At 40.9% G+C, this 26,856-nt stretch overlaps 1 protein-coding gene across 1 annotated transcript; it reads left to right on the forward strand.

The window, feature by feature from the left end:
- Positions 1–26,109, forward strand: tubgcp6 (tubulin, gamma complex associated protein 6). Its single transcript, XM_023278568.3, has 25 exons — positions 1–265; positions 695–1,500; positions 1,864–2,027; positions 3,147–3,360; positions 4,325–4,483; positions 4,874–4,995; positions 5,158–5,221; positions 5,324–5,433; positions 5,569–5,660; positions 7,648–7,787; positions 10,350–10,499; positions 10,851–10,932; positions 11,471–11,559; positions 11,799–11,914; positions 12,823–12,961; positions 13,069–13,167; positions 13,277–15,143; positions 16,053–16,214; positions 19,103–19,271; positions 20,056–20,197; positions 21,399–21,593; positions 22,197–22,329; positions 23,054–23,267; positions 24,699–24,892; positions 25,654–26,109. Exons 2-25 carry the CDS (start codon positions 715–717, stop codon positions 25,743–25,745), a joined length of 5,694 nt encoding a protein of 1,897 aa, XP_023134336.2. The 5' UTR covers positions 1–265; positions 695–714; the 3' UTR covers positions 25,746–26,109.
- Positions 26,110–26,856: the final 747 nt, after the last annotated feature.

The raw sequence follows: 26,856 nt of genomic DNA on the forward strand, positions 1-26,856 counted from the left end.
TGTTGTAGTCCCGCGTCTAATGATGGAAGATGAATGAAACGGTTAGCTTGTTTTTGGCTAGCAAGTAGACATCACTGCACATTAACTGGCACTACTGTGCTGAAACACCGGCCGAGAGAGAGACTGTTGGAGCTGCACAGATGATCCACCTACCGGGTTCGGCATGTTCGCTACATAAGCTGGACAGCAGACTGTAGAATGCTAATAACAAACGTTAGCATGCAGTGGAAGTCGCTTTGGATGGATGCAAGGTTGAAACTCTCAGGTGAATGAACTGATAACACATCATCGTAAGAGAGTAGACAATTTCGAGCAGCATGGTTTTAGCTCGTCGTCAAATTGAGAGTGCTGAATATGTATCCGGTTTGGCATAGCAAACATTAGCTAGCATTGCTAACTGTGTAGCTAGTTACCATTAGCTGTTTGTGGTGCATTTTTTGTCTGGTTTAGCTTCTGTTTATCAAAGCTAGTACGCCATGATAGGTGGAACCTGCTATAGAAATTTTGTTGTAACTGAAAGATTGTGTGGTGTGTATATATTTGTGTGTATTATACCAAGTCTAGCAAACCTTTTGCCATATTCTTTACAATGGTAGCTGTGTAAGCTAGTTTTGACTTTCGTCCTAAATAATTAAATATCCATTCTGAGTTTCTAATTTAAAGAATAAAACATCTTCTTGTTTCACTCATGCAGGCTGAGGCAACAGTGTCGCCATGTACCAGAGCAATAACAACCCCATGAAGTCTAGCTGCAACAGCAGCAGCATCACTGAGCTGCTGAGCGCCCTGTGTGACTGCAGCCTGTCTGGGGTGTCCTGGAAGCGCCGAGCTCTGGGAGGAGTTTCCAGAGAAAGTTTCCGCAGATCTCTCAAGAAGCGTGCCTACGGAGCCCTGCTGTCAAAACTATTTCAAGATGGCACCAAAGGGTCTTCCTCAGGACCGAGTGCCACAGCTAATACACCACCCAGAAACAAAGTCCTGATGATAAGTTTTGACTTGCGGGTGGCTGGCTGCCGAGAGGAGGCCGAGAGACTGGAGGAGCAGCTGGAGATGCTGCCGGAGGGAGCATCCTCTGGTCTGAAGGAAGTAGACGCAATACTCGAGCTCCTGGTGCATCTGGCTGGTTCGGCACCTCCACCCCCAACCTCTTTCAGCAGAGACTACATGAGGCAAGAGAGACCTGTGCTGAGGAGGCCGCGGCCCTGGAGCTACCAGAGTGAGGACTTGCAGAGGCTAGAAGCCCAGGCATGGGGTCTCATGTGTGGGGAGGAATGGGGGACTTTGGAGAGTCTGTATGGAACTCAGAGATTGATGGATGCGCCGCCGGGCACAGGACTGCTAGCTTTAAGGACTAAATTGGAAACGGAAGAAAGATTTGAGAAGGAGACCAGGCTGACACTGTTTGGAGCACTGCAACACACTCGCACCTCAGACATAGACATCAGACTGGACCTGCCTCCTATACCCAGTAATATTGATGTAACTGGGTTGGCTATCAGGGTAAGTGACTATAGCTTATTCTAGTGTCTAAACAGATGCATGCTGTTTAGTTTGAGCTGTTTTGTCACACGGTCAAGGAAGTCTACACCCAGTTTAGAGTTTGATTGAAATAATTTATCTTCACTGAACACCTTTGCACTTGACAGACTGCAAAAAGAAAAACAAAAAAAACGCCTATTACTTCCCGCACTGCCTCTAGGCACCAAGATGCTATCACACTTGAACTTGTTTCATGGCATGATGCTTGTGTTGTATCTACTCTCAGATGTACATCGCTTTGGATACATGCGTCTGCTAAAAGAAAGTGTAGAATTGTATTTATTTCACTGTTTATGTATGCTGTCTTATTGGTGTTCTGTGCAGGTCCCCCACTGTTTAGATCAGTCTGAGGATGAGGGCTTCCAGTCAGCCTCCAACCTAACCCCAGACTCTCAGTCAGAGCCCAGCTCCATCCCAGACATTGATATCTGGGAGGCTCTCCGCACATTTGAACCTGGAAGACGTCGCTGCTGGGAGTCTGTTGGCTGGTAAGTCACTTGTCAGTTTGATCATAGGCATGATAAATAGTTTTTTAATCTGAAAAAACTCTCAGTTACTTGACAGAATTATTTGACCAATGACTAATTCCATTGCAAGTCACATTGACAATAAAGATACTCTATTGTATTCCATTTCATTTAATGTGACAAATTAAAGGAAAAGGCTGAACCCTTGAGCCATACAGCGGGGAGATCTGGTGGCTCTGTTATGCTGTAGGAGGCATTTTGCTGGCATGTTTTGGGTCCACTTGTCCCCTTATTGTGAAGGGTCAACAGACGCCAAAGTACTTCTGAATGATCACCTTTGTCGTATGATGTATCATTCTATCCTGATGGGAGTCGTCTCTATCAGGATGACAAAGCTCACATTCATTTGAAAGGAGGGGTCACTGAATGGGTGGATGAGTGTGAAAATAATGTAAATCATTTGTTACGACCTTCACGGTCACCAAATCTCAACCCAATCGAACACCTATGAGACAGTTTGGACTGGCATGTTAGACAGCGCTCTCTAGCACCATCCATCATCAGATCACCAAATAATAGAATATTTTTTGGAAGAATGGTGTTGCATTTCTTAGGGAGTGTTCCAGAGAGTTGGATATATAATGCAAAGAACCAATTAGGCTGTTCTGGCTCCATGCGGTGGCACGTCATCTATCTAAGATGCTTTATGCTGTTTTTTTTTTTTGCTGTTTTGTTTTTTTAATTGGTCAGCCATTTGTATTTTTAATTAATTGGTAAGTCTAAAAATGTCAGAAAATGCCAAAAAAGTAATCTTCACAACATCTAAGAGTTAAAGGTGCTGTCTTCACCTTCTTTGTTGTCATCAAACCAACCATCCAAAGCCCATTCATGACAACCTAAAACAAAAAATCACTCATTTTAAAGAGTTACAGCAGTGGATGTTTGGCCTTTAAGTTTAATCAATGGCTTCTATGCTATAAATTATCAGAGCTGTGGGAGACAGAATTTTAATTGATAGGCTACTAAATTAAATAAAGGGCCTATGAGGCAAAGCAAAAGATGCTATAAACTGCAGATTCAATGAGGTGTCCTCTTACAGTTTGTTGTGTTTTCAGTTCTGCTCTCTGTTTCTCCCACCAGCCCACCAGGGAAAAGGGAATCTTTCTATCTCACAGAGGGAGGCAGGGAGGCCTTTGACCAGCTCTATCGGCTGTGGGAGGGGGAGATGAGGGTGGTGAGTACAAGTACACCCTCTCCTGCCCTTCCACTGCCCCTGGACTCTCAGAAGCAACTGGTGTCTGACCTCCTCAACATGCTGATTGGAGTGGCCTCCGCTACCTTCCCTCTCAACCAGGTGCAGTTCATTATTCATTTATTAGCCTCTAAAATCCAGTAAAATGCAACTGATTTGCTGTTTTAGTGCTCTGTTTTAGTGCTCTGTCAGACTGAAGTGATAAAAGAGAATAAAAGCACAGTGACAGCATATAATTAGGAAAAACACAGAGAGAGAGAGATTAGAATCAATGGACAATTTGTGCATGAGTGATATAAACAAACCCAGCTGACTTATAAAAGCATATTCCCACAAAACTACAAAAAGAAAAAAGACAAAAGATGACAATGTCAAGTCAGTTGCTTGATATAATGATCAAGGATATTCCTGAGGCTGCAAGCAAAACCACAGGAGAGCTCTTCTGTTGGTTTGCTGCTCCCCATTAAGTTCTTATTCCTCCAGAAGATTATAGTTATTTTTACAACATAAATTGCTTCTTAATTCTCTTGTTTACTCCCTTGGCCCCTTGTCTTTTCTCTCTTCCAGACATTTACCTTTAACATACAGTCTGTTACAGGAGATGGATGCAATATCATAAACAATATAATGCACTATAATGTAATCTAATACAAGAGTTTAGCAGCAAGTGATGTTAAAACTTTGCTCCGCAGATCAGAGAGGTGTTGTGCTTTGAATGCGTCTGTGTTTGGGGTGACGCTAAATTGCAAAATGTTGTTTGTGTCATTTTTGTCCTCCCAGAAGAGCACTGTCTAGAAACACTATATCCAATTCTCATAAAACATCCGTGAGAAAGACCAAACGGCACACTCCTGATTATGTAAGACAGTCTAATATAATAACAGCACCGACACTGCCTTCAGAAATCACCATGGAGGTGACTCTCCGACAGCCTCGACAAAATTCAATATTAGAAGCTTTGCAAAGACAGTCTTTGCTGCAGGGCTATTTTATTGGATTTTATTAGACTGTACAGTTAGTTGTTGTGTTTTGTCTACGGTCTGTAACTATGTGCTTTCCTTCACAGAGCGTTCAGTTTGACGTCAGGCCTGGCGTGTGCGTGTCAGGAGCCTCTCCAGAGAGCGTGTCTCGTCTCTTGGGGGAATTGGCCCAGTATGGCACCTACTACTTGAGACTTAGCTGCTTTTCTCTGCAGAGTGCCGACAAGAAGGGCCTAGTATTCCAGGTGTGCTTGTATAAAAATCATTGATACCTCCACAATGAGATATTTTGCCTCAATTCTCCACTTGTTGTCTGCACTAGTACACTCGTTACTAGTGTTGTGCTAGTCAATTCAAAATGCTTTTAACTCTCCCTCAGTTGGCAATTTGAAACAAGCAAATACACGGTTCCTGCACATGTATGGCAGAACAACCTTTAAATTCAAGTGTAATAGTGAAAGAAAAGAGTTGGAATACATGAGGTTAAATGAAAGAGCATAATTCCTAGCAGGTCTACAATATGTGGCACAACAAAGGCACAAAAAGGTGCAAGTGCATTTATTCATCTATACTCAGGAGAAATTGACCAGTTCAGCAGCTTTACATCAGCTAAAAAAAACTTTTTCTCCTCCAAGGCATTTACCGGTGGACTGAGAAAATATCTGCACTACTACAGGGCTTGTGTTCTGAGCACTCCGCCCACACTCAGCCTGTTGACAATTGGCTTCCTCTTCCGCAAAGTGGGCCGCCAACTCAGGTGAGGTCAAAGCCCTCTTTTTTTATATTGCTGCCTAGTGTTAATTTCACACTTTTGAACCTCAACCTCACCCAGTCGGCAATGCAGCCGTGTTCTGAAAGCATCGACCTTGATGCAAATATCATCAGATCAAAAAATATCTCCGCTTTCGTTTAATCTAAGGTACCTGTCGGAACTTTGCTGTGTAGATGGGCCTTTGGGTGCAGGCCAGGCTACCTTTCCTGTGGTGAGTGCTCTTTTATCTGCAACCGGCAATATGTCATCTATCATGGCGGGTGTTTAGCCTATCAGATGTGGTGTCAGCTCAGTGCCATGCGGTTCTCCTCAGGGTGTTAAACTGCTGTCCTACCTATACAATGAAGCCCAGAATAACTGCAGCAACGAGAACTATCCCGTGCTACTGTCGCTGCTGAAAAGCAGCTGTGAACCTTATACGAGGTCAGTCGCTGTTCTCGTACACAGTTTTGTCCCAAAAACAAACCCAAGGACATAAATTCATTAATATGCAGAACTTGATTGATCTTCCTAAGAGCATCAGCGCCGTGTCTGTGTTTTTCTCTGTTCTTCACTTAGGTTTGTGTCAGACTGGGTGTACAGCGGCGTGTTTCGAGATGTTTATGGAGAATTCATGATCCAAGTCAACGAGGAATACCTCAGCTTCAGAGGTGAGACGACACACACGCGCGCACACACACACACACACACACGCGTTGTCACATAAACACTCGGTTTCAGTCAGCAGGTTCTAAAAATGAAAAGGCTGCCAGGCAGATTGTCTAGCAGAAAAAAATAGATTTCATTACAGCCTTTATTGCCTAGTTGGGTTTGTCCTTGTGTCTATAAAGGATGTCATGAAGTTATTGGATGATAATCAGTGGGAAACAGAATCAGCAACCCCAGCTGTGGGTGGACCAGAGCCATCTTCGCTCAGTAAGCCACAGGGACAAACACAAATAAATAACGGTCCCTTATTCTTTCAGTTGATACACCATGCTGGTCAAAAACAAAATATTTTCTGAAATGTTTGTTTTTCTTTCTTTTTTTTCTCTTGCAATTACCCTTGACAAATCAGAGCTTGCTGAATTAGTCTTTTTTAGTCCAATTAATGGCTTGATTTCTTGAGGAGAACAGAAGAGAGGAGTAGAGACTGGAGGAGATGGGGCTTGGAGGGCAGATTAGATCCGTCTGTACTCTACAGGAACTGCCTGCTGACGTAGTGTGTGTTCGTTATGCGACTTTGCTCATGCGGCTTTTCAATGCCATGTCCTACTTCACATCTTTGTCAGTTTATCCTTATTACCACATCTAGGATTATGTATTATGTCAATAGTTTGACTTGAAAATGCAGTGTTGCTCAATTTCTATTCATTAATGTGAGGGAATAACAATTAGGGCTGCAATGAAAAATTCGTTTTATAGTTGATTAGACTGCTAAATAATCAACTAAAAAACATAAAAGACAGTTTAAAAAAAAGAGGGGAAAAAAGCTCATCATCAATATACTACATAGAGTAAAAAGTGATGTCATTAAATATCATATAATAATAAAATCCCCACAGCACATTTTCACATTAAAGAACCTAAAACCATCAAATATTTGGTATTTTTTGTTGAAAGGTGATCAAAATAATTGCAGCTGACTTTTCTTTTGAGCATCTAATTGTTCCTATATTAATAATAGTGTATTGTATTAACAGTTGCTCCTGGGGAGAAAAAGATAATCAACAACTCTACTGTTGAACTGGTAGATAATTAAATTTGTTTCTTAGTCAAAAAATGCTAAATGTTTAATGTCACCACCTTCAAATATCCAGATTTTTTTGTTTGTTTGTTTTTCTTCATCATCTCTAATAGTAAACTGAATATCTCTGTTTTTTATATTTGACAGATCAGACAAAACTCTGTTTGAAAATCACCTTTAGCTCAGGCAAAATATTTCAGTATTTTCGTATATTTTACACACAGAATGATTAATTTAGTCTTGCATCTGCGAATTTCTGGAAGAAACGAACGATCTTCGTGAAACCCTATTCCCCAAACAATTATGCACACTGCAACTTTGTCATTTTGACAGTGCTCCATAAATATAGTCTTAAATAAATCATTGTAGTCTGTCAAAATATTGTATGTCATGCAACACCCCATTCAAGGTCAGACCACCACCTCGACTTTGTCTGGCTAACAGGTTCATTTGCTCATCGGCTACACCTCATCAACTCCTTCAGCGAACCTCTGCACTTCTCGCTCTGCTTTTTGGAGGACACACAAATGTCATTGTTCTCCTCGAACTCCGCCGGCTAAGGAAGCAATCAGGAGCTAAGCTTTCTTGGCAAGCCACAGGCTTTCTATAAAGAGCTCTGGAAGCTCGGTGCATTCATGTTCTCTTATGCTTTTTGCTTAGGATCACTGAGCTAAGCGCTAACAATTTCCAAGTGTTAATTCAAGCGGCCAGAGTTTTGCCATGCCCCGTAAGTCATACTAATAAGGAAAAATTTTAGGCCCAACACAGGCTGTGTGTTACTCCACTACTACTACTTTTAGGTGTTTCTGTTGTGAGAGTGATGTACTATTATCAGAGACATAATGGACCACTAAAACTACTTGCTCGGTATTATAGGACAACCTGTAATAGGCATCTTTGAATTTCTGCAGACAAACACTTCTGGGTTCAAGGCTACACTCTGATCTCAAAGGATGTGGAGGATTGTGTGCCAGTCTTCCTGAGACACATTGCAAATGACGTGTACGTCTGTGGAAAGACCATCAACCTCCTCAAAATCTGCTGCCCACAGGTTTGTTTTGCACATTTAACACATCCATTTATGTTAATATACGGGGGGGTTATGCTACCGAATGTTATGTAAAAATACCAGTACATACAATTTAAATGGTTTCTTTGTTCAGGGGGAAAATTAATTTTGACTGTTGTTTGGAGTGAATACATTAAACATGTAAAATAATCCTTAAAATGACCCAATCTTTCTAATTTTCTTGCTGTTAACGGTGATTCAGTTTACCGTATTTGCTTGGACATGCACAGAATGATTGGCTCGAACATCCACAAAATCCACTTGCACTCCACATTTATCCACCTGCCACAACACGAATTCTGTTCATGATTTGGAAATCTATACTGCTTGCAAACAGCGGGACAAATAATCAATACTGCGACATATGGGGACACTGTCTCCTCTAAAACATCATCAATGCACTGTCATCACTATTGTGATAGATTCTCTTTTGGTACTCAGACAGTATTTTCACCCAGTGAACTCTCCACTTTGAACTGTCCACTGTGATTCCTGCTTTGTAAAATATGAATATAGCCATTGTAGATGTCTATTTTCTTTTTTGGTGTCGGAGCTATGATGAAAGAGAAGTTGATTATTCATTTAGCTGATTGGCAGAAAAATAGTCTGCAGCCATTTTGGCTGCTCATTATTTGTTAGTCATTTTTCATGCCAACAGTTTGCTTGTTCCAGTTTCTAAAATGTAAGAAAAGTGTGCTTTTCTTTGGTTTGTGTCACTGTAAACTGAATATTTTTTGAGTTTGAACGGTTGGTCAGACAAATAAGACATTTCAAGATGTTACATGTTTATTCAAAATTTTATGGTGGGCCCTGTCTGAGTCCTCTGAAATTTTTTAGACCAAATGAATGATTAAATTAATTGCAAAAATAACTGAGTGTGCTTGATAAATAAATGAATAGCACGTACCTGATGATATTAGGGCTGCAACATTTTTTACTGATTGTTGATTAACTTTGATTACTAATTTTTTCCACCTTAATTAGTCAGTGAATTGTTGGCTTGCTTTTGTTGACAAATAGTGCAAACCCCAAAGATATTCAGTTATTTATCACATACAACAAAGGAAGACAGCAAATTGTAACTTTTGAAAAGAAGAAACCATCATTTTTTTGGTGAAATAAACTGTATTGATTAACTGATTGTCAATTTTTTTGTAGATCTTAATTTTCTTTTAATAGACAAATTGAATATTTGATTCAGATGTAGGTATTCACTAAAGGTGGCCAGTATATCATTACGAGTTACCACCTAACAAGTATGTCAAGCTGAAAGCTTAAGTGTTATCTTAATATGAGAATGGAACCTTCACTTGGATTAAAGCATAGAAATTTGTTAGTAATCTAATTGTATTCAGCTTTTTCACTTCCCTCTGACCTGCCTACTGATTCACAAGAATGTAATGTTTTTTTTGTCCTGACCTGCCTGACCTAAACCACAGGGCCTTTGCTTCTGACTAATTGGCATTCAGTAGCTACACTTTTTCTCTCTTTGCTATTTTCCATTTGTGTTAGGTTCTTTCATTCCTGAGCAAACAGCAGGATGGCTATGAACATGTTAGAAACTATGGATTAAAGAGGCAAAATGGAAGTGATGGTCACTTGTGTGTTTGCCAGTGGCTTTTTGATGTAGCTCATGATCGCACATCTTTTATTAAAAACACATTTTTATCTTCTAAATTAAATACTAAATGCAATGCAATTATAATTTATTTGTCAAAATTAAATATGTGTATGTAAAACTACCAAACTTAATAAAATTGAAAATACTTAATTCAACAATCAATACACATTTGTACACGTACAACAGTACAAGAATGATTTCATGGGGAATTTTAGTTTTTATAGTGTAGCACGATAAAACATAATTGCATGATAAAATCGGACTCGCATAAGAGGCCCACTCAGTGTGATTTAGATAAATGTTTTCCCATAAAAGGTTTCCATATTTTGTAAAGTGTCTTCATGCACAATCAATTTAATGCTATCCAATTACTCATTTCTGCAGTCCGGGGTCTTCTGATTTCCATTTCAGTTTTTCATGTTTTTGACGGTAATTAATACAATTTCTGAAAGCTTAATGGTGAATTATTCCCATGGATCTGTGATACTGTATTTAATACATTTTGTCATAAACTATATACATATGAAAGACCAACAATGATGTTGGAATGTGTCTTCTTCTAAAGAGCTGCAGAGGGATGAGAGTTTAGTTACATATGTGTAATTTCAACGGTGGGATATAAAGCTGATGTGGAAAATTTACCTGAATTGACTGATACCTTGAATTCAAATTAGATGCAACCCCATCTCTGCAGAGGTCATTTTAATAGCTTCTAATTCATATTTATACTGAGATCTTTCTTTCATCTCATCTTAGAAGGAAAAATTTGTTACAGCTGATAGCATATATTTAGTTTTAAAAGAGACTTTGAGGTTAGAAAACAGGATATCACCAAAATCCATCAGATGAGTCGTCTGAATTACCACTTGAAACAATGAGCCTCCTTTTATAGTACTAACTATCTCTTCGCTGTGTGTCCACAGCACTACATCTGCTGGTCGGAGCTGCCGGCACCCCGCATCGCTGTCACCTTCTCCCTCCAGGAGGTGGAGGAGATTGAGAGGGACTGTGCAGTGTACCGGGGACGCATGGAGAGGATTGCTAAGCACAGCGCCATCAGCAGGGAGGAGCAAGTAATGACACACATGCATTCTGTTGTCAAGCAGTAGCAACTTAGATTCCTGTGAGCTTCGGTTAAATTTCAACCAAGCCTTCTTTAAGTGACCTGCCGCAAGATAAATTATTTCACAAGTATTGTTCTTCAAGGTAAAATTTTTATCTAAGTGTATTATGCGATTGATTGTTTTAGCACTGCCCCCTCAAGTGCCGGGAATTTCAGCAGAAAGTCATTAAAATGATGCAGCTGAAGTCTGGGGCTTGTCCTTGATGTAGTGGCCTATGTGCTGGTGGGGGAGGACTGGTGAGCTACATCGCAGGGGGGATAGATCTTTGTTAATGATGATTTCTTGTCTGTCTATTGTTAGGTCCTGCGAACAGAGCAAGCACGCCAGGAGCTGATCAATCAGGTCAGAGAGTCAGCAGTCAAAACCCTGGAGAGCATCCGTGGTTAGTCTTACAATGACACGCACACACACACATGCTGTGAGTACAATTTTATATAGTGCTTTGATGTATGTGCACAGCCTCATCCTGCTCAGTATACCGTTAACAAATGGCTCATCTCTAAGTATAACCTACACTACGCTTGTTGACTCCCGACTACAAGAGCTTCCTCCGGCTCCCTTCGCTCCCCTCAGGAGAGCGGCAGAGATGCACTGGAGCAATCGCAGTGAGGGATGCTTTGAATAGTTTCCAGTACTACGAGCTGTGAAATCTAATCATCACTCGCACAGTTTAGCAAACTCCTCACATCATTTATTTCTTCAGAAGATGTGTGGCAAAGTTGGGAAGGGGGTGGTGGCTGGGCGGGGGAATGTCTGGCCCGACGCTGTATGTGTGTCTTGGTATAGGCGTATTCGAAGGTGTTTGTGCGGGGCAGATGGTGATGTTGCTTTGTGTGTGTGAGGGGGAGACGGAGATGCTATGCACTTTCCTGTGTGTGGAGGAGTAAACGGCTCACCGTTATCTCCCTCGCCTCCTGTAGGGCGCCAGGTGTCGCAACGTCTGGCTGAGGAGGCCAAGAAGAGGGAGCGTTTTGAGGAACTGAAACAGCACCTGGAGCAGGAGCAAGAGGTAGTAAAGCGTGAGAGAGAGGGTAAAAAAAAATAAAAAATAGATGAGTGTGAATAGGAGGCACAGAGTTAAACTGTACTTGTCAGAAAGTAATATATGTGCATGTGGGAGGAAGAAAAGTTAGAAAGAGATAAAATTATGCAAACAAAATTTAGTCATACATTTCAGCTGCACCATATTCAGTCTCATTTTCTGAGTCAAAAGCGATGATGTATGTATGTGTGTGTGTGTGGCACCAGTGGCGAAGCGCGGCCAAGAAAAAGCAGGAGGAAGATGACTTCAGCTTTGCCAGAGAGCTGAGGGACAGAGAAAAAAGACTACAAGCCCTGGAGGAGCAGCTGGAGCAGAGAGCCAGGTCTGACTGCCATTTACAGCCGCTACTGGAGATGTCTTTTTAATGATTGATTAATCTCTGTTAAGATTTTATTTGATGTCGAATATATTAACCGACTACGTGCAAACCTGATGGGAATTCAGTTCATTCCGTCTGACATATTCCAGTGGCTTTCCATACAGTTGGAGTAACGGTGTGATGCCGCAGCATGAGCAAATGTCATCAGAGGCTGTAACGCAAATAGCAAGCTGTTATTTTAGCTTGACGACGTGTTGGAGATCAGAGTGTGCCAACACTGGAAAAAAAAAAAAAAAAAACACCTGGCATCTGCAGCTTTTCATCCAACCAGTTCACACCCTATACTTCTCCTCCCATACCATAACCAACATTCAGGATTACATTACCTGATATGTTTTGGATAGGCTAGGGAAAAAACTCCATTTGACTTTTATCAAGCAAAACATAGGTTTCGTGTTTTACAGGCCTTGCTGATTAATTGATTATAGATTTTTAAAGGGGCTAATAACGGGTTTCGGTAATTGCTCAGTAAAGCACACAGGCATATGCTAACCATTACACTTATCAGTCTCTCCGAGGCACAAGAAGGAGGAACACTGATTGCTGGATGATTTGCACTCAGATTTAAGTATAAATTATTCAATACTCCAATAAGACCTACTATTTATAGTATCGTGTGGAATATCAAGAGTTATCTGCAAAAATTACATCAGCTGTGTGCAAGCTTCATGTTTATGAATGAAGTTCAGTCGTAATATGAAGCAAACTTCAGCAAAGCTATTTGGCATAGAAAAGGACCAACCCATGAGCATGATACTTTCTTCAACACGCATTTCCTGTAGGTTGCTCTGGATAAAACTCTCAGGTAAATTATTTGCTCGTGCATTGTGTTCCTACTTATCAAATGGTAGGAGGGAGCTGATTGCTCAGTACAGCCGTCTGTCAGAAGAAGCAGCTCGCAGAGAGAGGCGGGCCATGTGGAGAGTGCAGCGAATGAGACTCGATGAAGCCCGTGCTCAGTTCTTCATGCACGACAGGCAGAAAACTCAGGTTTGTGTATATGCACAATCACAGAATAAAAAGATAAGTGACTGAAGACAATGCGTTTTTCTTAAAGTGAGGTATTTTAAATGAAAGCTTTTGTGCATTCTTTCTAGGCAATACTGGAGAAATATCCTTTGGGCCTGGAGAGACCTCCAGAGGAAGTATTGCCACCTCTTCCCTCAGTCCAACAGACTGCAGCAAAACCAACACTGGTATAAAAACACACTGCTCCTTGAAAATTAGTCACATTTTTTTTTCTACTTCATGCTTTCTTGAAATATGTCCTTGACACATCCTCAAATTAGTCGCCTCTTTTGACAGGAGTGTCCTACTAAGGAGCTGTCTGAGCAGCAGCCAGCAGAGATTCAAGAAGTTGAAGCTCTATCACCACCACATGATCCGTCTCTTCCAAATGTCGCTCCCCTTACAGCAGACCCTGCCCTCATCTCTGAGCACATCGACATCAATGACTTTCTCCCCAAGTCACCGCAGCCTGACGGTCAGCTGGTGGATTTGGCCCTACAGGAGATCAGCTCTGACCTACCTCAAGCCTGTCCGACAGCACAGCTAGTAGACTATGACTTCAGTGCCCCCTTTAGTCCGCTTGAGGGTATCACTGGCCAACCCTCAGTCCAGCCCAGACCTCGCTGGGGGCCTGCAGTTCAGCCTGACTCGATCCAGAACCACCCCTCTTTCTCTCACATTCCCATAGGAGAGAATATGTCTCAAGTCCAGGAGAGCGTCCCTAAAGTCAACCCCTTTGGCCAAGCCTCTAAATCCAGCTTTGCTCTGGGCCAGTACACCCCAGAGGAGCCCCAAAATACAAGAGCAAACAAACAACCCTCACAGGCTTCAGTGCAGCAAGTAGATGGAAACGGCTCAGCGTCGGACAGTAAAGACAAGGAAGCTGCATCTGCACTAGCACCGGACGCTAAAGGTGCTAGTGCAGAGGTAAATGAAGACGAGAGTAAAACTGCCGAAGCTAGAAAAGATGGTGTGATTGATAATGCTTCCTCCACCACAGCAGCACAAAGTGAGAAGGATCCAGGTGATCAAAAAGCTCTGACAAATATTTCAGACTGTGGTGTGGTGGAACCACTAGAGACAAACACTCAAGACCGCGGCTCAGAAGCTCACAATAAAGCCAGTGAAAATATTTCTTTGCCAGGCGTTTTGAGTTCCATCTCCAGTGGCCATCTGAAGGCTGAAGAGCTGGTTTCAGGTGAATGTGCCAATCAGCCCTCACCCAGCATCCATGGACATTCCTCAGATGCTCACATAAAAGTGGGACAATATGTGTCAGAGGTACCTGCTCCACTTTCCTCTCCAAGCATGCACGGTCATGCCTCAGATTCACACATCAAGATTGGACAACGTGTTTCAGAGGTCGCTGCTCCTCTGCCTTCCTCCAGTGTTCACGGCCATTCTTCTAATGCTCATATTAAAATTGGGGAAAATGTGTCAGAATTTGTCCTTCCTGTTCCTTCCCCAAACATCCACGGCCATGTCTCACATGCCCACATCAGAGTCGGGGAACTTGTTCCAGATGTAGCTGCACCTCTGCCCTCTCCCAGCGTTCATGGTCACAGTTCAGATGCTCATATAAAAGTTGGGGAAAATGTCTCAGACTTTCTTGAACCGCTTCCTGCTCCCAGCATGCACGGCCACACCTCTGACGCGAATATCAAAGTGGGCGAGTTTGTGTCCAACATTCCTGAAGCCAGACCTCGTTGGAGTAAACATGGGCACTCCTCAGACTGCACCCTTCAGCCCGGCTGTGTGGTGTCTGGAGCAGAACCATTATTGTCTCCTTTGCCTGGAAGCTCTTACGGTCACTCCTCAGACTCAACATTAGGTGTTGGATGTGTAGTTTCAGGAGATGAGCCCAAGCGTTCTCCGCTGCCTGGCAGTGCCCATGGTCATTCTTCAGACTCAAATTTAGGCATCGGATGTGTCGTCTCCAAAAGTGAGCCACTTCCATCGCCGCTGCCAGGCAGCACCTACGGCCACTCCTCTGATTCGACGCTGGGGGTGGGCTGTGTGGTGTTGGGGACGGAGCCGCAGCCTTCTACATTACCGGGCAGCGCTTACGGCCACTCATCGGATTCTTCACTCGGTGTTGGGTGTGTGGTGAAGGGCAAAGTCAGTGGAAATCAGCAGAAAACTAAAGACAATGAAGACGGCAAAGGTACTAAATCATCCAAAGTTAAACACATACACATTCTGCGGCTGTGAGCCCACATATGCTGTCTCCAGAAAGACCATGTGAGGTGTTATGATATTTGGTGGATATGTAATGTGAATCTCTAAACTATGTTGCTTACTTTTACATTATTTTTATTGCATCAACTCAAGACACAACAGAACATTACAAACATGGGGTAGATGATCTTGCTGACAAGTAGAAATAAATGACAAAATAAAATAGCTAAATTGAAGAAGATGAGGTAGAAGATCAGAATGCTTTTACTCTTTTTACTTTCCTGTCTTTGATTGGAGATAAATTAATTAATTTTCCTGTCTTGTATAAGATTCGAAGGTTGTGTTTGTATCCAAGGAGACCTGTCTTGTTTGTTTTTGCTAATATAAGCAACGGTAAATGAAAATTGCATTGCAAAAAGCACAGTGCAGTAGATTCAGGGTCCATAATATTAAGGTTAAGTCCCTTATAAAGTTATAACTCCTTCAAAAGAGTTGGATAGATTATTTGTGCATAAGATGAGGAGTTTTAGAATTTATCATTTACACTATATGTTCTGTTTGAATTCTTTCCATTTTTCTTTTGTATCCTCTCTATTTTCGTCTTGTTGCAGTAGAGCTTTGTACATCTCCAATATAATACCCCTTTTACAATGTATTCACTCTAATATTTCCATACACAGCATAGCGTAATCACTGTTTTATTGTACCGCTGGAATTTGTGTCGCCTGACTTTTTCTTTGCATTAAAAAGTCTTAAAAAAAAAAAAAAAAAAAAAAAAAAAAAAACTTGTTTAAAGGCTCAGACAGATAACGACCTCTGCTTTTTGCTCTCAGCCTAAATTAAGATGTCACTGCTCTTTCTTTCTTTGAAGTAATTGCTCTACATCTCTCCACAGGTTCTAAGTCAGCGAGCCTCAGTGAGCAGCTGGCTGAGGGCGTGGGGTCCTGGGCTGCCAGCTTGGGGTTGTCCCCTGGGGAAACGTCTGAGCAGGAATACCTCTTGGCTCTGTCTGCCCAGTACCAGGTGGAGCACTATGAAGACTGCTACAGCCTAATGGGTTAGTTGAAAATATATGACTGGCTCAAAATGAATGATTCCCTTGGGAAAAGTAATGTTCAAGACATGAATATTTTTGTACATTCTATCAGGGGAGTTTGGGCAGTAAGGTCTTGATCCTACATATAATGGTGTCAAACTGGAGTGTAAAATATTATAGATAAAGTCTGGTTTTCAGTTGACAAAAACAGAAATTAACAGTTTCACTTCATAACCAGGGGCCAAGCTGAAATAATTTTATTCTTTATATGGAAATTATTGTCAACATTTTCCACTACAGACAATCATTTGTTCCTCATGTCAGTCAGACCGTTCTTTTTAAAAGAAAAAAACTGTAACTTGCATCCACAGGCACATATATAAGTGGCTAGTGTTAGCATAATGATGATAAAAGAAGCACAAAGCGATCCAAAAATTGCCTAGAGGGACTTTTCACATTTTAACTCCATAGGAGAGGATGTAGAGTTGTGTATAATAACAATAAACTTTAATACAGAAATGTATTGACAAAACAGAACAAACAAGTTTCATGATTTTTTTTTTTTAAAGTCAGTTGGTCAATTGTATCACAAACAACACTGGAAAGACTAAAGCAGGGAGTGTGTGTTTTCATGATGATGATTAATGAAGTCGTCTGACTAGTCAAAGCTGTATTTATAGCTGTATTTTAAAAATTCACATTTGCTAATTGCAGAGCACAAAAAAACAGAAATAAGTATTGTATTTTCATCACAATTCTCCTGCTCATATTTTTTACTGTAATATTTGTGTCATTATTTAACTAAAGAAACAAAAAGGAACAAAAAATATTAATTCTGCTAACATTTGTCTTTTTTTGTGACCAGAAATTAGATGAGACTGCAGCACTTCCAACAAGCTGACCTGCTCTGGTAGAAATTAAAATGGAAGCAGCCTTCATTAGGTGGAGAAAAATCAAATACGCCCTGTTCGTGTTTTAATATGCAGTAAAACATTAGGTCAAATTACAGAGAAATAAAAAATGTTACAGCTTGGATTTGCAGGGCTCACTTTATGTAAATTAAAGCAAACATTTTTTACATGTTCGGGAGGATTGCACTCCCAGAGGCTGTTAAATATTTACTCCATCTGCAAGCAAAGGACTTGCATGAAAATCGGTAATATTTCCTAAAAGTCTGGTTTGTGTGTGGGTGGGGTGCATCGTGGCTTGTTGAAGGAATATCCTGTCTTTTTCACTCTTGTATTTGGAGTTCAGTCGTGCTGCTATTATTCATGCCCGTTTCCAGGGTCTCTCACGGAATCAATCAGAATCTACTCAGCCGCGTAAATCTTCCACACCACTGATCAAAGCCAGGAGCCATAATTATTTAGAGTGACTGTAAATATAGGGGTGGACAAAATAGCTGGAACAACTTGCAGCACACGGTTAATTAATGAAGTCACCCTGAAGTAAAGACTTGAAGCTTTAATGTTTTATTTTGGTTGATTGTGTCAGAGGGGTGTTGATTCAACTCTAACTTTAAGGCTTTTGTCTTATAACTGCAACTTTTTATTTTTTTTGAGGAATTTTTCAACTGATTACTTTATAAAGAGGTTAGAAAATAGTAAAAAAAAAAAAAAAAATCCATCCATCTATTATCTGTACACCGCTTAATCCTCATTAGGGTTACAGGAGGCTGGAGTCTATCCCAGCTGACTTAGGGTGAAGGCAGGGGACATATGACAGGGCTACATATAGAGACAAACAATCACATTCACACCTACAGACAATTTAAAATTACCAATTAACCTCAGCATGTTTTTGGACAGTGGGTGTCAAGTCCACCTCTCTTTCCCTCCAAAGGACACGAAGACAACTCAATTCAAATTTCCAACTCAAACTTTTATTTTCCTTTTAGTTGGTCGGTCATGATATTTCAATAGGTTGTAAACCTTTAAAGACAGAGAAACAACATTCATACCATCAAACACAGAACCAAAAAGTTGACATATTACCCACTTAACCATTTGAATGAATCAATCACTTAAACCTTTTTAAAGCAAATAAAGAATAATCAACATTTTAGTAACGTTTAGTAAAGTTTTAACATTTAACAGAACATATATATTTTCTATATTTTACTTTACTTAAACTCAAAATGAAACATCTTAATTCAAACTCATTTGACATAAAAATGGAGTAAATGCTGCAGGCTTTCATTAACCAATCACACAGTGAGCAGTTAACATAAACTTGGCCATATCAAGAAACATTTCAAACCACCAAGAAAGCAAATAAACATTTCACCAACCATTGGCGTCTTTGGACTGAATCCATGAGTGGACTTGGATCTTCTTTGTTCTTTCCTCGTGTCTCTCTTCTGAAGATTGTTTGTCTGACTGACTGAGCTTCCCCGAGTCCTTCCCAGGTGCTCTAAATCAGTGATCACTGATCAGGTGTCAAGCACCAGGTGTCAGGTACCTCTTTGCTGCTACCAGTGCATTCTGGGAAGTGTAGTATTTAGGTCCCATGTCCTGAGATTCAGCTCAACAGTGGGAAGAAGCCGGAAAACCCGGAGAAAACCCACCCACGCACAACATGCAAACCCCATGCAGAAAGATCCCAGGCCGGGACACAAAACTGGGATATTGTAGCTGCAAGGCGAAAGCGCTAACAACCGAACCACTGGGCAGCCCATAGTAAAAAAATTTTAAAAAGTGGATATTACAGTTTCCCAAAGCCCACCTTCACATAGACAGATGAATAGATGGACAGACGGATAGATGGATACTTTATTAATCCCGAGGGAAATTCACGTCTGGTTTTGTCTGACAGTCTTTTTCTTCCTGACACTCTGTAAAACAGCAACGTTTTTGCACTTATAACAGCGATATTTCCTCACCATCATTCCTGTCATCTCTCTCTCACAGCCTCATCCCCTGAGTGTCAGCTGCTGAAGCAGGTAACACGGGGCCCCTGGGGTCTTCCTATGGACCCCACACTTCGCAGAGCCACCGACACCACAGCTGTCCAACTCAGCGAGATGGTTTCCCTGCCAGTTCTGATAAAACACTCCGTCACTGCCCCGCTCATCACACAGTGAGTGTCTGTCTGTCTGTAAAAAACAGCTCTGTTTGGTGTTAGATTGGAGTAAATAACATCTTTGCACCCAGCACATCACTAGTTACCGTTTTAAAGTATGAGTTCTGAGTTTCTTATTTTACATATGAAGGCAAACACTATGTTTAAGATAAATGCAGGTGTGAATTTTCACTGATCTCGTGCCATTTTTCTGCTACTTCGCACCGCTTCAGCTGCAGTTAAGTGCATATTGTGCACTGCAGGAATAATTAGAATTTTTATTACCTTACATCTCTGTAGGATCATTTTTCTGTTTAAAATTCCATCAGAACTCCAGACAAGCTTGTCAGTTTTCACCTACAATGTTTCTGCATACTGTGCAGTTTAGCCTTTGTGTGTGAAGAAATGGCTTCCTCATCCCTTTTCACACAAAGATGGGGTGCAGTATATTTAGCATCGGAATTCATAGCTCATAATTTTTATTAACACATTTTTACCCCATGCTTGTACGACGCAGCGGAGCTGAACAGGAATTTTTACTTTTTCAAAGAAATTCTTCTCTTTTCAGTCAAAGATAACCTTTCCAAATGACAGTGTTGTATAAATGTGAATTGCCTGAGGATTATTTAAGGTAACGGAGGAAGTTGTCCATAAAGTGGGCAAAAACTAAAACCTGAGCTTTCTCCAGAGCTGATGTCTCTCATCTGTGCGACATACAAAATTTGCAAGTCAGCACTGACTCCGGTGCCAAACGTTTTCTGTCCTCATCTCGGTCATTCTCTCCTCCACCGTCCGCCTCCAGTGTATCTCTGGTGAACAAGGCAGTGGTGGACTACTTCTTTGTGGAGTTAGGGGTGGAGAGACACTTTGAGGCACTGCGGCATTTCCTGTTGATGGAGGACGGCGAGTTCGCGCAGTCCCTCAGCGACCTGCTCTTTGAAAAGGTGACGCTCTTTTGCTTTTTCTGTTGCTGTCATCCCTACGTATATTTAAAATAGGACGATATCTGGCATTTTTGTTCAGTTTGTTGCATTCTAGGAGAGGACGATAAAGGACATCTTGGAACAAGGCCAAATGTCTTGATCTTTTGTTGAGTACAATACATTCTATACTTTTTTCCTTGAGGTGATCAGCACTACAGATTTAAGTGGAAACGTATTAATTCAGTGATGAATAATACCCTATATTTAGATGTTCATTAAAGCTTGAGTACATAGAGTTAGCAATAGTTTAAAAAAATGTTTAAGAGACACTTGTAGGCTTGTTGTGTCATTATCACTAAAGCTCCTTTTGTGAAGGTTCATATTTTCTCTTGCAACATGTAATTTAGCATCCTTGAGACTAAGTATTGCAGTTGTACCCAATCTCAAGTTTCTGTAATCAGCATTTTTAGATTAGTAATGGATTAAATGACCATGCGCTATGCTTGCTGTGTCAAACTAACAGCAGATTATTACCCGACTCCACAGTCGCCCTCACCCCTAAGAAGCATTTCAACACTTTTTTAACTTGTTTTGCTTCATGGCCTGCAACTTTAGTGTTTATTATTAGTCGGAGCAGGCAGTTATTTTCAACAAAAAAGCTCTAAAATGCCACTTCACGCCAGCTGCTCAGCACCAAACGGCACACAGACCCAGCTAGAAACCAGTTGGTGAACATAATGGAGCACTTAGCAGTTAAAGAGCCAGATATTTCCTTGAGGAGTCAGTGGAGAACTGAACAGAACTAAAGGGAGAGATGCTTAACCTTGTAAGCATTTTATATCTAATTTCTCTGCGGGCTTGTTTTTTTTTTTTAGCACATGATGCATCAGTGCCAGACTTCTAGACTACTTATGTCAAGCCCGCGCTTCCTGTCGTCAAGTAACAAGCAACAGCCTTTGCGACGCGTCGACACTGTTCTGCAGAAACGTTCACATACGTCTGTCTCTTGAGGCCATTGAGACAGACGGTTTTATTTATCCAAGCAGGCACTAATTTCACCGATTAGCACACCTTCAACACTAAAGGAAGCTAATCTTATAATCACCTACCTGTCACATTTTCCTGCAATGAAAACCTGCCAACGTATAAGCCTCAGCAGCATATTTATGTGACGAAGTTTGACCTTCTGCATGTTTATTTGATGAATGTGTCCTCCGTCTAGCTGGGCAGTGGCCAAACACCAGGCGAGCTGTTGACCCCTCTGGTGCTGAACTCCATCCTCAGTAAGGCCCTGCAGTACAGCCTACATGGAGACACCCCTTTAGCCGGTAACTTCACCTTCGCCCTTCGCTTCCTCCCTGAGACCTTCCACCCACACGCCCCGGACTCTCTCAACTGTTTGGAGCTGCGCTACAAGGTGAGGCTGAGTGTTTTAACGGAGTGAGTAACCTCGCCTGGGTGTGCTTGTCTCAGCATGAATGGCAGCTTGAATGTGACAGCCTGTCATGTTTTGACAAACTGCTTTAGGTGTGGAAAATGAGCTTATCACGCACTTAAATGGTTCAACCTCACAGACTGATTGGAGTTGTATCTTTTGGGTGACATGCACAGTGACTAATGCCGCACATATTGTCCTCAGCTTTTGTTCTGCTCCCTCCTCTATATCACAACTGTTTCCGTTACTGCCGAGTTTCCATCTTGTACCTTTCCTGATTCTTATCTCTATCTCTTGCTACACATATCTTGCTTCTCCTGCTTTCCCTCAATATTTCTTTTCCCTGTTCTTCTTCCACCTTCATCTCTCACTAAAATTTCCTTCACAATCCTCTCACCTCCTTTGTCAATGTCTCTGTCTTCACACCTTTTTTCCCTCTCCTCTCGCATCCCCATCACTCTCTCTACCTGTTTTTCTCAACTCTCCTTCCACTTCCCCTTCCTTCACACTCGCTCGCTCTGACAAGCTGCTCTTTCTTATTGGTGTTTTTTTTCCCTTTCTTTTTACCTTCATGTCATCTCCCAGGTGGACTGGCCGTTGAATATCATCATCACAGACAGCTGCATGAACAAGTACAACCGTCTGTTTTCGTTCCTGCTGCAGCTCAAACACATGGTGTGGAGCCTCCGCGATGTCTGGTTTCACCTCAAGAGAACAGGTGAGAAGATGGGAGCTGCTGATTCAGCCTCAGCTCGGACTCTGCCTCACCCCCGAGAAGGAAGAGTTAACATTCATCCTGTTGTGCCTCAACTGTTTATAAAATATTCATCTGAGGGGATGTTGGAATTCTTTTATGTTTTATTTATACAAAGCACATCTCAGACCAGTGGGGCGATTGTAAAACAGTGTGCTTCACTGGGTTAGATAGTATTGATCTGCCAAAGCCTGTGTACAGACTACATAAATGGATGGATCCTGATGGGGAAAAAAAAGTATTCACTTACTAGAGGGATGTAAACTTCAGCAGGTGTATTATTTATATCACTGATCACATGGGGCGGATATAGATGATGACTTAATACAGGAATACAGAATGCATTTTTGACAAAAAGCAGAATGGACACAACTATAAGCAAAAACAGAAAAATGCATGAGAACACAATCAACCAAGAACTGTCTGCATAATAATTACAGCTTCAGCTATCAGTTACTGTTGTTGCTGAGCTACATATATAGATTTTTTAAAATTTAAAGCCGAGTAAGAGTTAGAGGTTTCCAGAGCCTAAAGTGAGCTTAAATGTATTTAAGAGGAAGAAAAGATCCCAGAGGGGGTTTTTTTCCCACAGTAAAACAAGCAGCAACCCACACATAAGAGTCAAGTGTTTATTGTCGATCCTTGCAGCACTGAGCATGAATTCTTTCCATCTTTGTGTGTCCCTCAGCACTGGTGAAAGGCGCAGGTCGCTCGGTGCAGTTCCGTCAGCTGCAGTTGTACAGACATGAGATGCAGCATTTTGTCAAAGTGATCCAGGGATACATCGCCAATCAGATACTACAAGTGTCCTGGAGCGAATTCACCGCCAAGCTGGCTGCTGCCAGCGACCTGGATGCCATCCACCGCACACATGCAGACTACCTCAACAGAGCCATCTTCAGGTGAGCGCTGGAAGTGCAGATGTACAATTTAAGGTACAACTGCAGTATTTATTGCCGTATAATACTTGCTCCTGTCTCTATGCATAAATTAGGTGCTATATGATATTTTTCAATAGGACAAGACATGACAATTGGGAACTATAAAAGAAGCCTTTGTTTCCCTGTGAACACAATGCATTTTAATCAAACGTTTTTTAGGGTGTCATACGAACACTGCTCCGTGTATTTAGTGTTTTCAGCTTTCAGCCTGAGGACACATTTTGTCATCATTTAAAAATTTATGTGGCATATTTGAGCCTAATTTTATGTTAGTGTTCAGCACCTCTTGATGCAGTTTGTTAGTCTTAATTAAAATGCATTAAATCAAAACTCTGTGATTGATCTGTGCCTGCAAATAGTAACTCAAACTGTCAAATCAGGGTATTGTGCAGTAACAAAATGTTAAATTAAACTATAGTCTTTAGACCCAGGTGTTTCACATAAAACTGACCTAAAACCTGAGGTGTGTGGCTCACTTTGTCTCATCTTAAGCAAAGTGAAACTGGACATGGACAAATCTGATCCAGTTAAACATTTCCTTTTGTCTCACAGCTCTTCTCAGGTTTGTGTTTTATTTGTTACATTTCAGATAATATAGTCAGGGGTCAGTTTATGATTAGTGATAAAGCTGAAACTATAAGATGATTAAATTAAACTCCAAGCTTTTGGTAACGATTAAGTGTGTAAGTAATTTTTTAAGCCCAAACGCTTAAAGTTCTCTGGTTGGAGTTCACCAGTTGGGAATAATTCTTATTTTTTCTCAGCCTTCATCAATCAATCAGCACCAATGGATTTTCTGACTCTGACACTCAGTCCAAAACTCTATATTCAATTCTCACTTTTTAGAGTCATACAAAGTTGTGCATGTTTTCTTCTGATTAATTGTTTGACTAATTAAGGGCTTCAACCAGTGAGTACAATAAGATGATGACAGTTAACTGCAGCACCACTACATACAGATTTTTGGAAACCCAGATCTTTTGCATACTGAAGGGCTCAAAAGTAAGCGTTGTCTTAAGTATTGTGCAAATTATTATGAATTTTTATGGAGATACCAAAAATCTCATTTTAACCATCACAAATTCGGGCCGCAACAACACAAAAGGCAGCAAAATTAAGCTGAGTCATAAAATTTCTTCAGGCTCTGTACCGGCACAGCAAGTTGAAGTGGCACACTTTGCTCCCATAATTTCATATGAAATTAATTCAACCTCCTCGTAACAAGTTAATTAAAATTCCAACCGGATCAGAGGCTAACTTTTGAACCTGATGAATGATTTAATCTCATTAGGAGAGGTTGTCAGTATCACACTCTTGTGTGTATAATTTCAGCCTGTCTGAAAAGTCACTTAAAAGTTTCTTGTCATGTTTCTTAAACTTTGCATTCCTCAGAGGTCTGCTGACAGAGAAAGCGGCACCGGTCATGAATATCATCCATAGCATCTTCAGCCTGATCCTCAAGTTTCGGGCCCAGCTGATCGCACAGCCCTGGGACAGCCAGCAGGGGGAGGCAGTGCACCCTAGCTTTATTGCCATGCAGCAGTCATACAATACCTTCAAGTATTACTCTCACTTCCTTTTCAAAGGTAAGGCCAAATAATATGGTTTTACATCTCTTTGAATGAAAATTTAGCCTGTTTTTGTGCATTCACTGACACTGATAATGTTTTAAGCAGATCATCACAGTGAAACAGTCCTGAACCCTTTATGTACTCAGCAATTAGATAACAATGATTTAGTTGTTGCTGTTTTTAACAATTATAAAAGCACTGAATGTGGTTTAAAGTACTCACTTGACATTCAGTTAGTAAGTGAAAAACCAATGCTAATAATGAAAGAAACTGGAGTAAAAATGAGGGGGCACGACAAAGTGTCTGATACTGTGGGAAATTCCAAAGCAACCTTTTTTACTGTCATGAGTGAATAGATAAGAACAGGATTCTGAGCTGAGAGCTTCATCATTAACTCAGATGAACCAAACATTACATGAAAATGATCTGATTACACATTAGAGGTAGTGGAAAAATGCTAAAGCACAAGGCTTAAAGTTTAGGTCAAATTAGATTTTGGTCTTAGAGGACATAAAAACAATGACCCAAATTTGCTTTTGAGGACTTTACACATGACGCGTCACAAACAAGACTCATCTAGATCGATAGTGTGTTGTGTAAAAATAGAGCCTTTGTAGTATTGAACAGTGTAGCATTATTTTAGCTTGAGTCAAAAAAAAGAAGTCCTTAGATCTTTTACATAAAAGGTAAAAAAGTGCATTCAGGTATTTCAGTGTTTTCTTTATTGGAATGAGATTAAAGCATTGAAAAAATTCTCTTTTTTTTTCTTCCTTCAGTGGTGACCAAGCTGGTGAACAGAGGTTATCAACCTCATTTAGAGGATTTCCTGCTTCGCATTAACTTCAACAACTACTACAAAGACTCCTGAGCTGTGTGCTGGTGTGTAAATTCTTCTGTCCTTCATTTTGGTGTTCAGAATACTTTTAAACCCCACCTGTACTGTATATGAGGACATGGATGTGACACTGAAAACTGTTTAGGCATTCAACCTGTATCAAGGTGCAGGATTTAAACTACATGTCTGTGTGCTTGGATCATTAGATTTTGCCTCTATTATAAATGTGTATGCTGCCAGTGTGTGCGATAGAGATGAAACTATTGCCTATTGTAATGCATCCCATGTCCAGGTGTGCCTACAGCTGTGTAGCTTTTAAGAGAATCGCAATTAAATGTCAGTGTAATGTAAATACAAAAGCAAAATGCTTTGTTTATAATAAATTCTCTATGCTCTAGTACTGATTTTAAAGCTCTTTTGTGATGTAAAGAAAACACATTTACTTGAGTAAGAAAAATTACTTATATTTATTAAAGATTGCATGTTAACATTGGTTTTAGAAAACTAGGACAAATTAAGTGCAAAGCCTTGTGGGTAGCGAATTCTGGCAACTTCTGCCATTTGCAAAAAGAAACGAGGGAGAAAGAGAAAATGCAGTCCTTGCTATATTATGGAAATGCATTTTCGACACCATGAGTACCCAGATTTTTCCTGACGCTGCATTACTTATAAAGCAAAAATATATCAAGACTATGCAGCACAGCTGTAATGTGTAATGGGCTGCAGCAGTCCACATACAGTAAGAGGATTTAGTTTAACTGTGAACTTGAATCAAATCTTCTCACCAACTGAACCATCAGTCAGACAAAACACAGGCCTGTGTACATTACCCAACTAGGAAAAAAACCTTCTGTAGACCGATGCACTAAGCACATTTGTACGCATTACTGTAGTTTTATTAATGGTGTGATTGAAGTCACTCATCACCTGAGGAGGGAGGATATAGGATGAATAAAATTTTCTATACAGCATCAACAGAAAGTTTGACATTTAGGGAAATGCACGTATTTACTCTCTGGCAGAATGTCAGTGAAGTTAGTTTTACATGTTTATTCTGGTGGCTGCTGGGGGCACAGTCACATCTGGGAAACCTGCCATTTTAATACAGCAGCGTCTGACATGTTGCACGGATTACAGTTGGCGT

Source organism: Amphiprion ocellaris, chromosome 3 (assembly GCF_022539595.1).
Source record: "Amphiprion ocellaris isolate individual 3 ecotype Okinawa chromosome 3, ASM2253959v1, whole genome shotgun sequence".
NCBI lineage: Eukaryota > Metazoa > Chordata > Actinopteri > Pomacentridae > Amphiprion > Amphiprion ocellaris.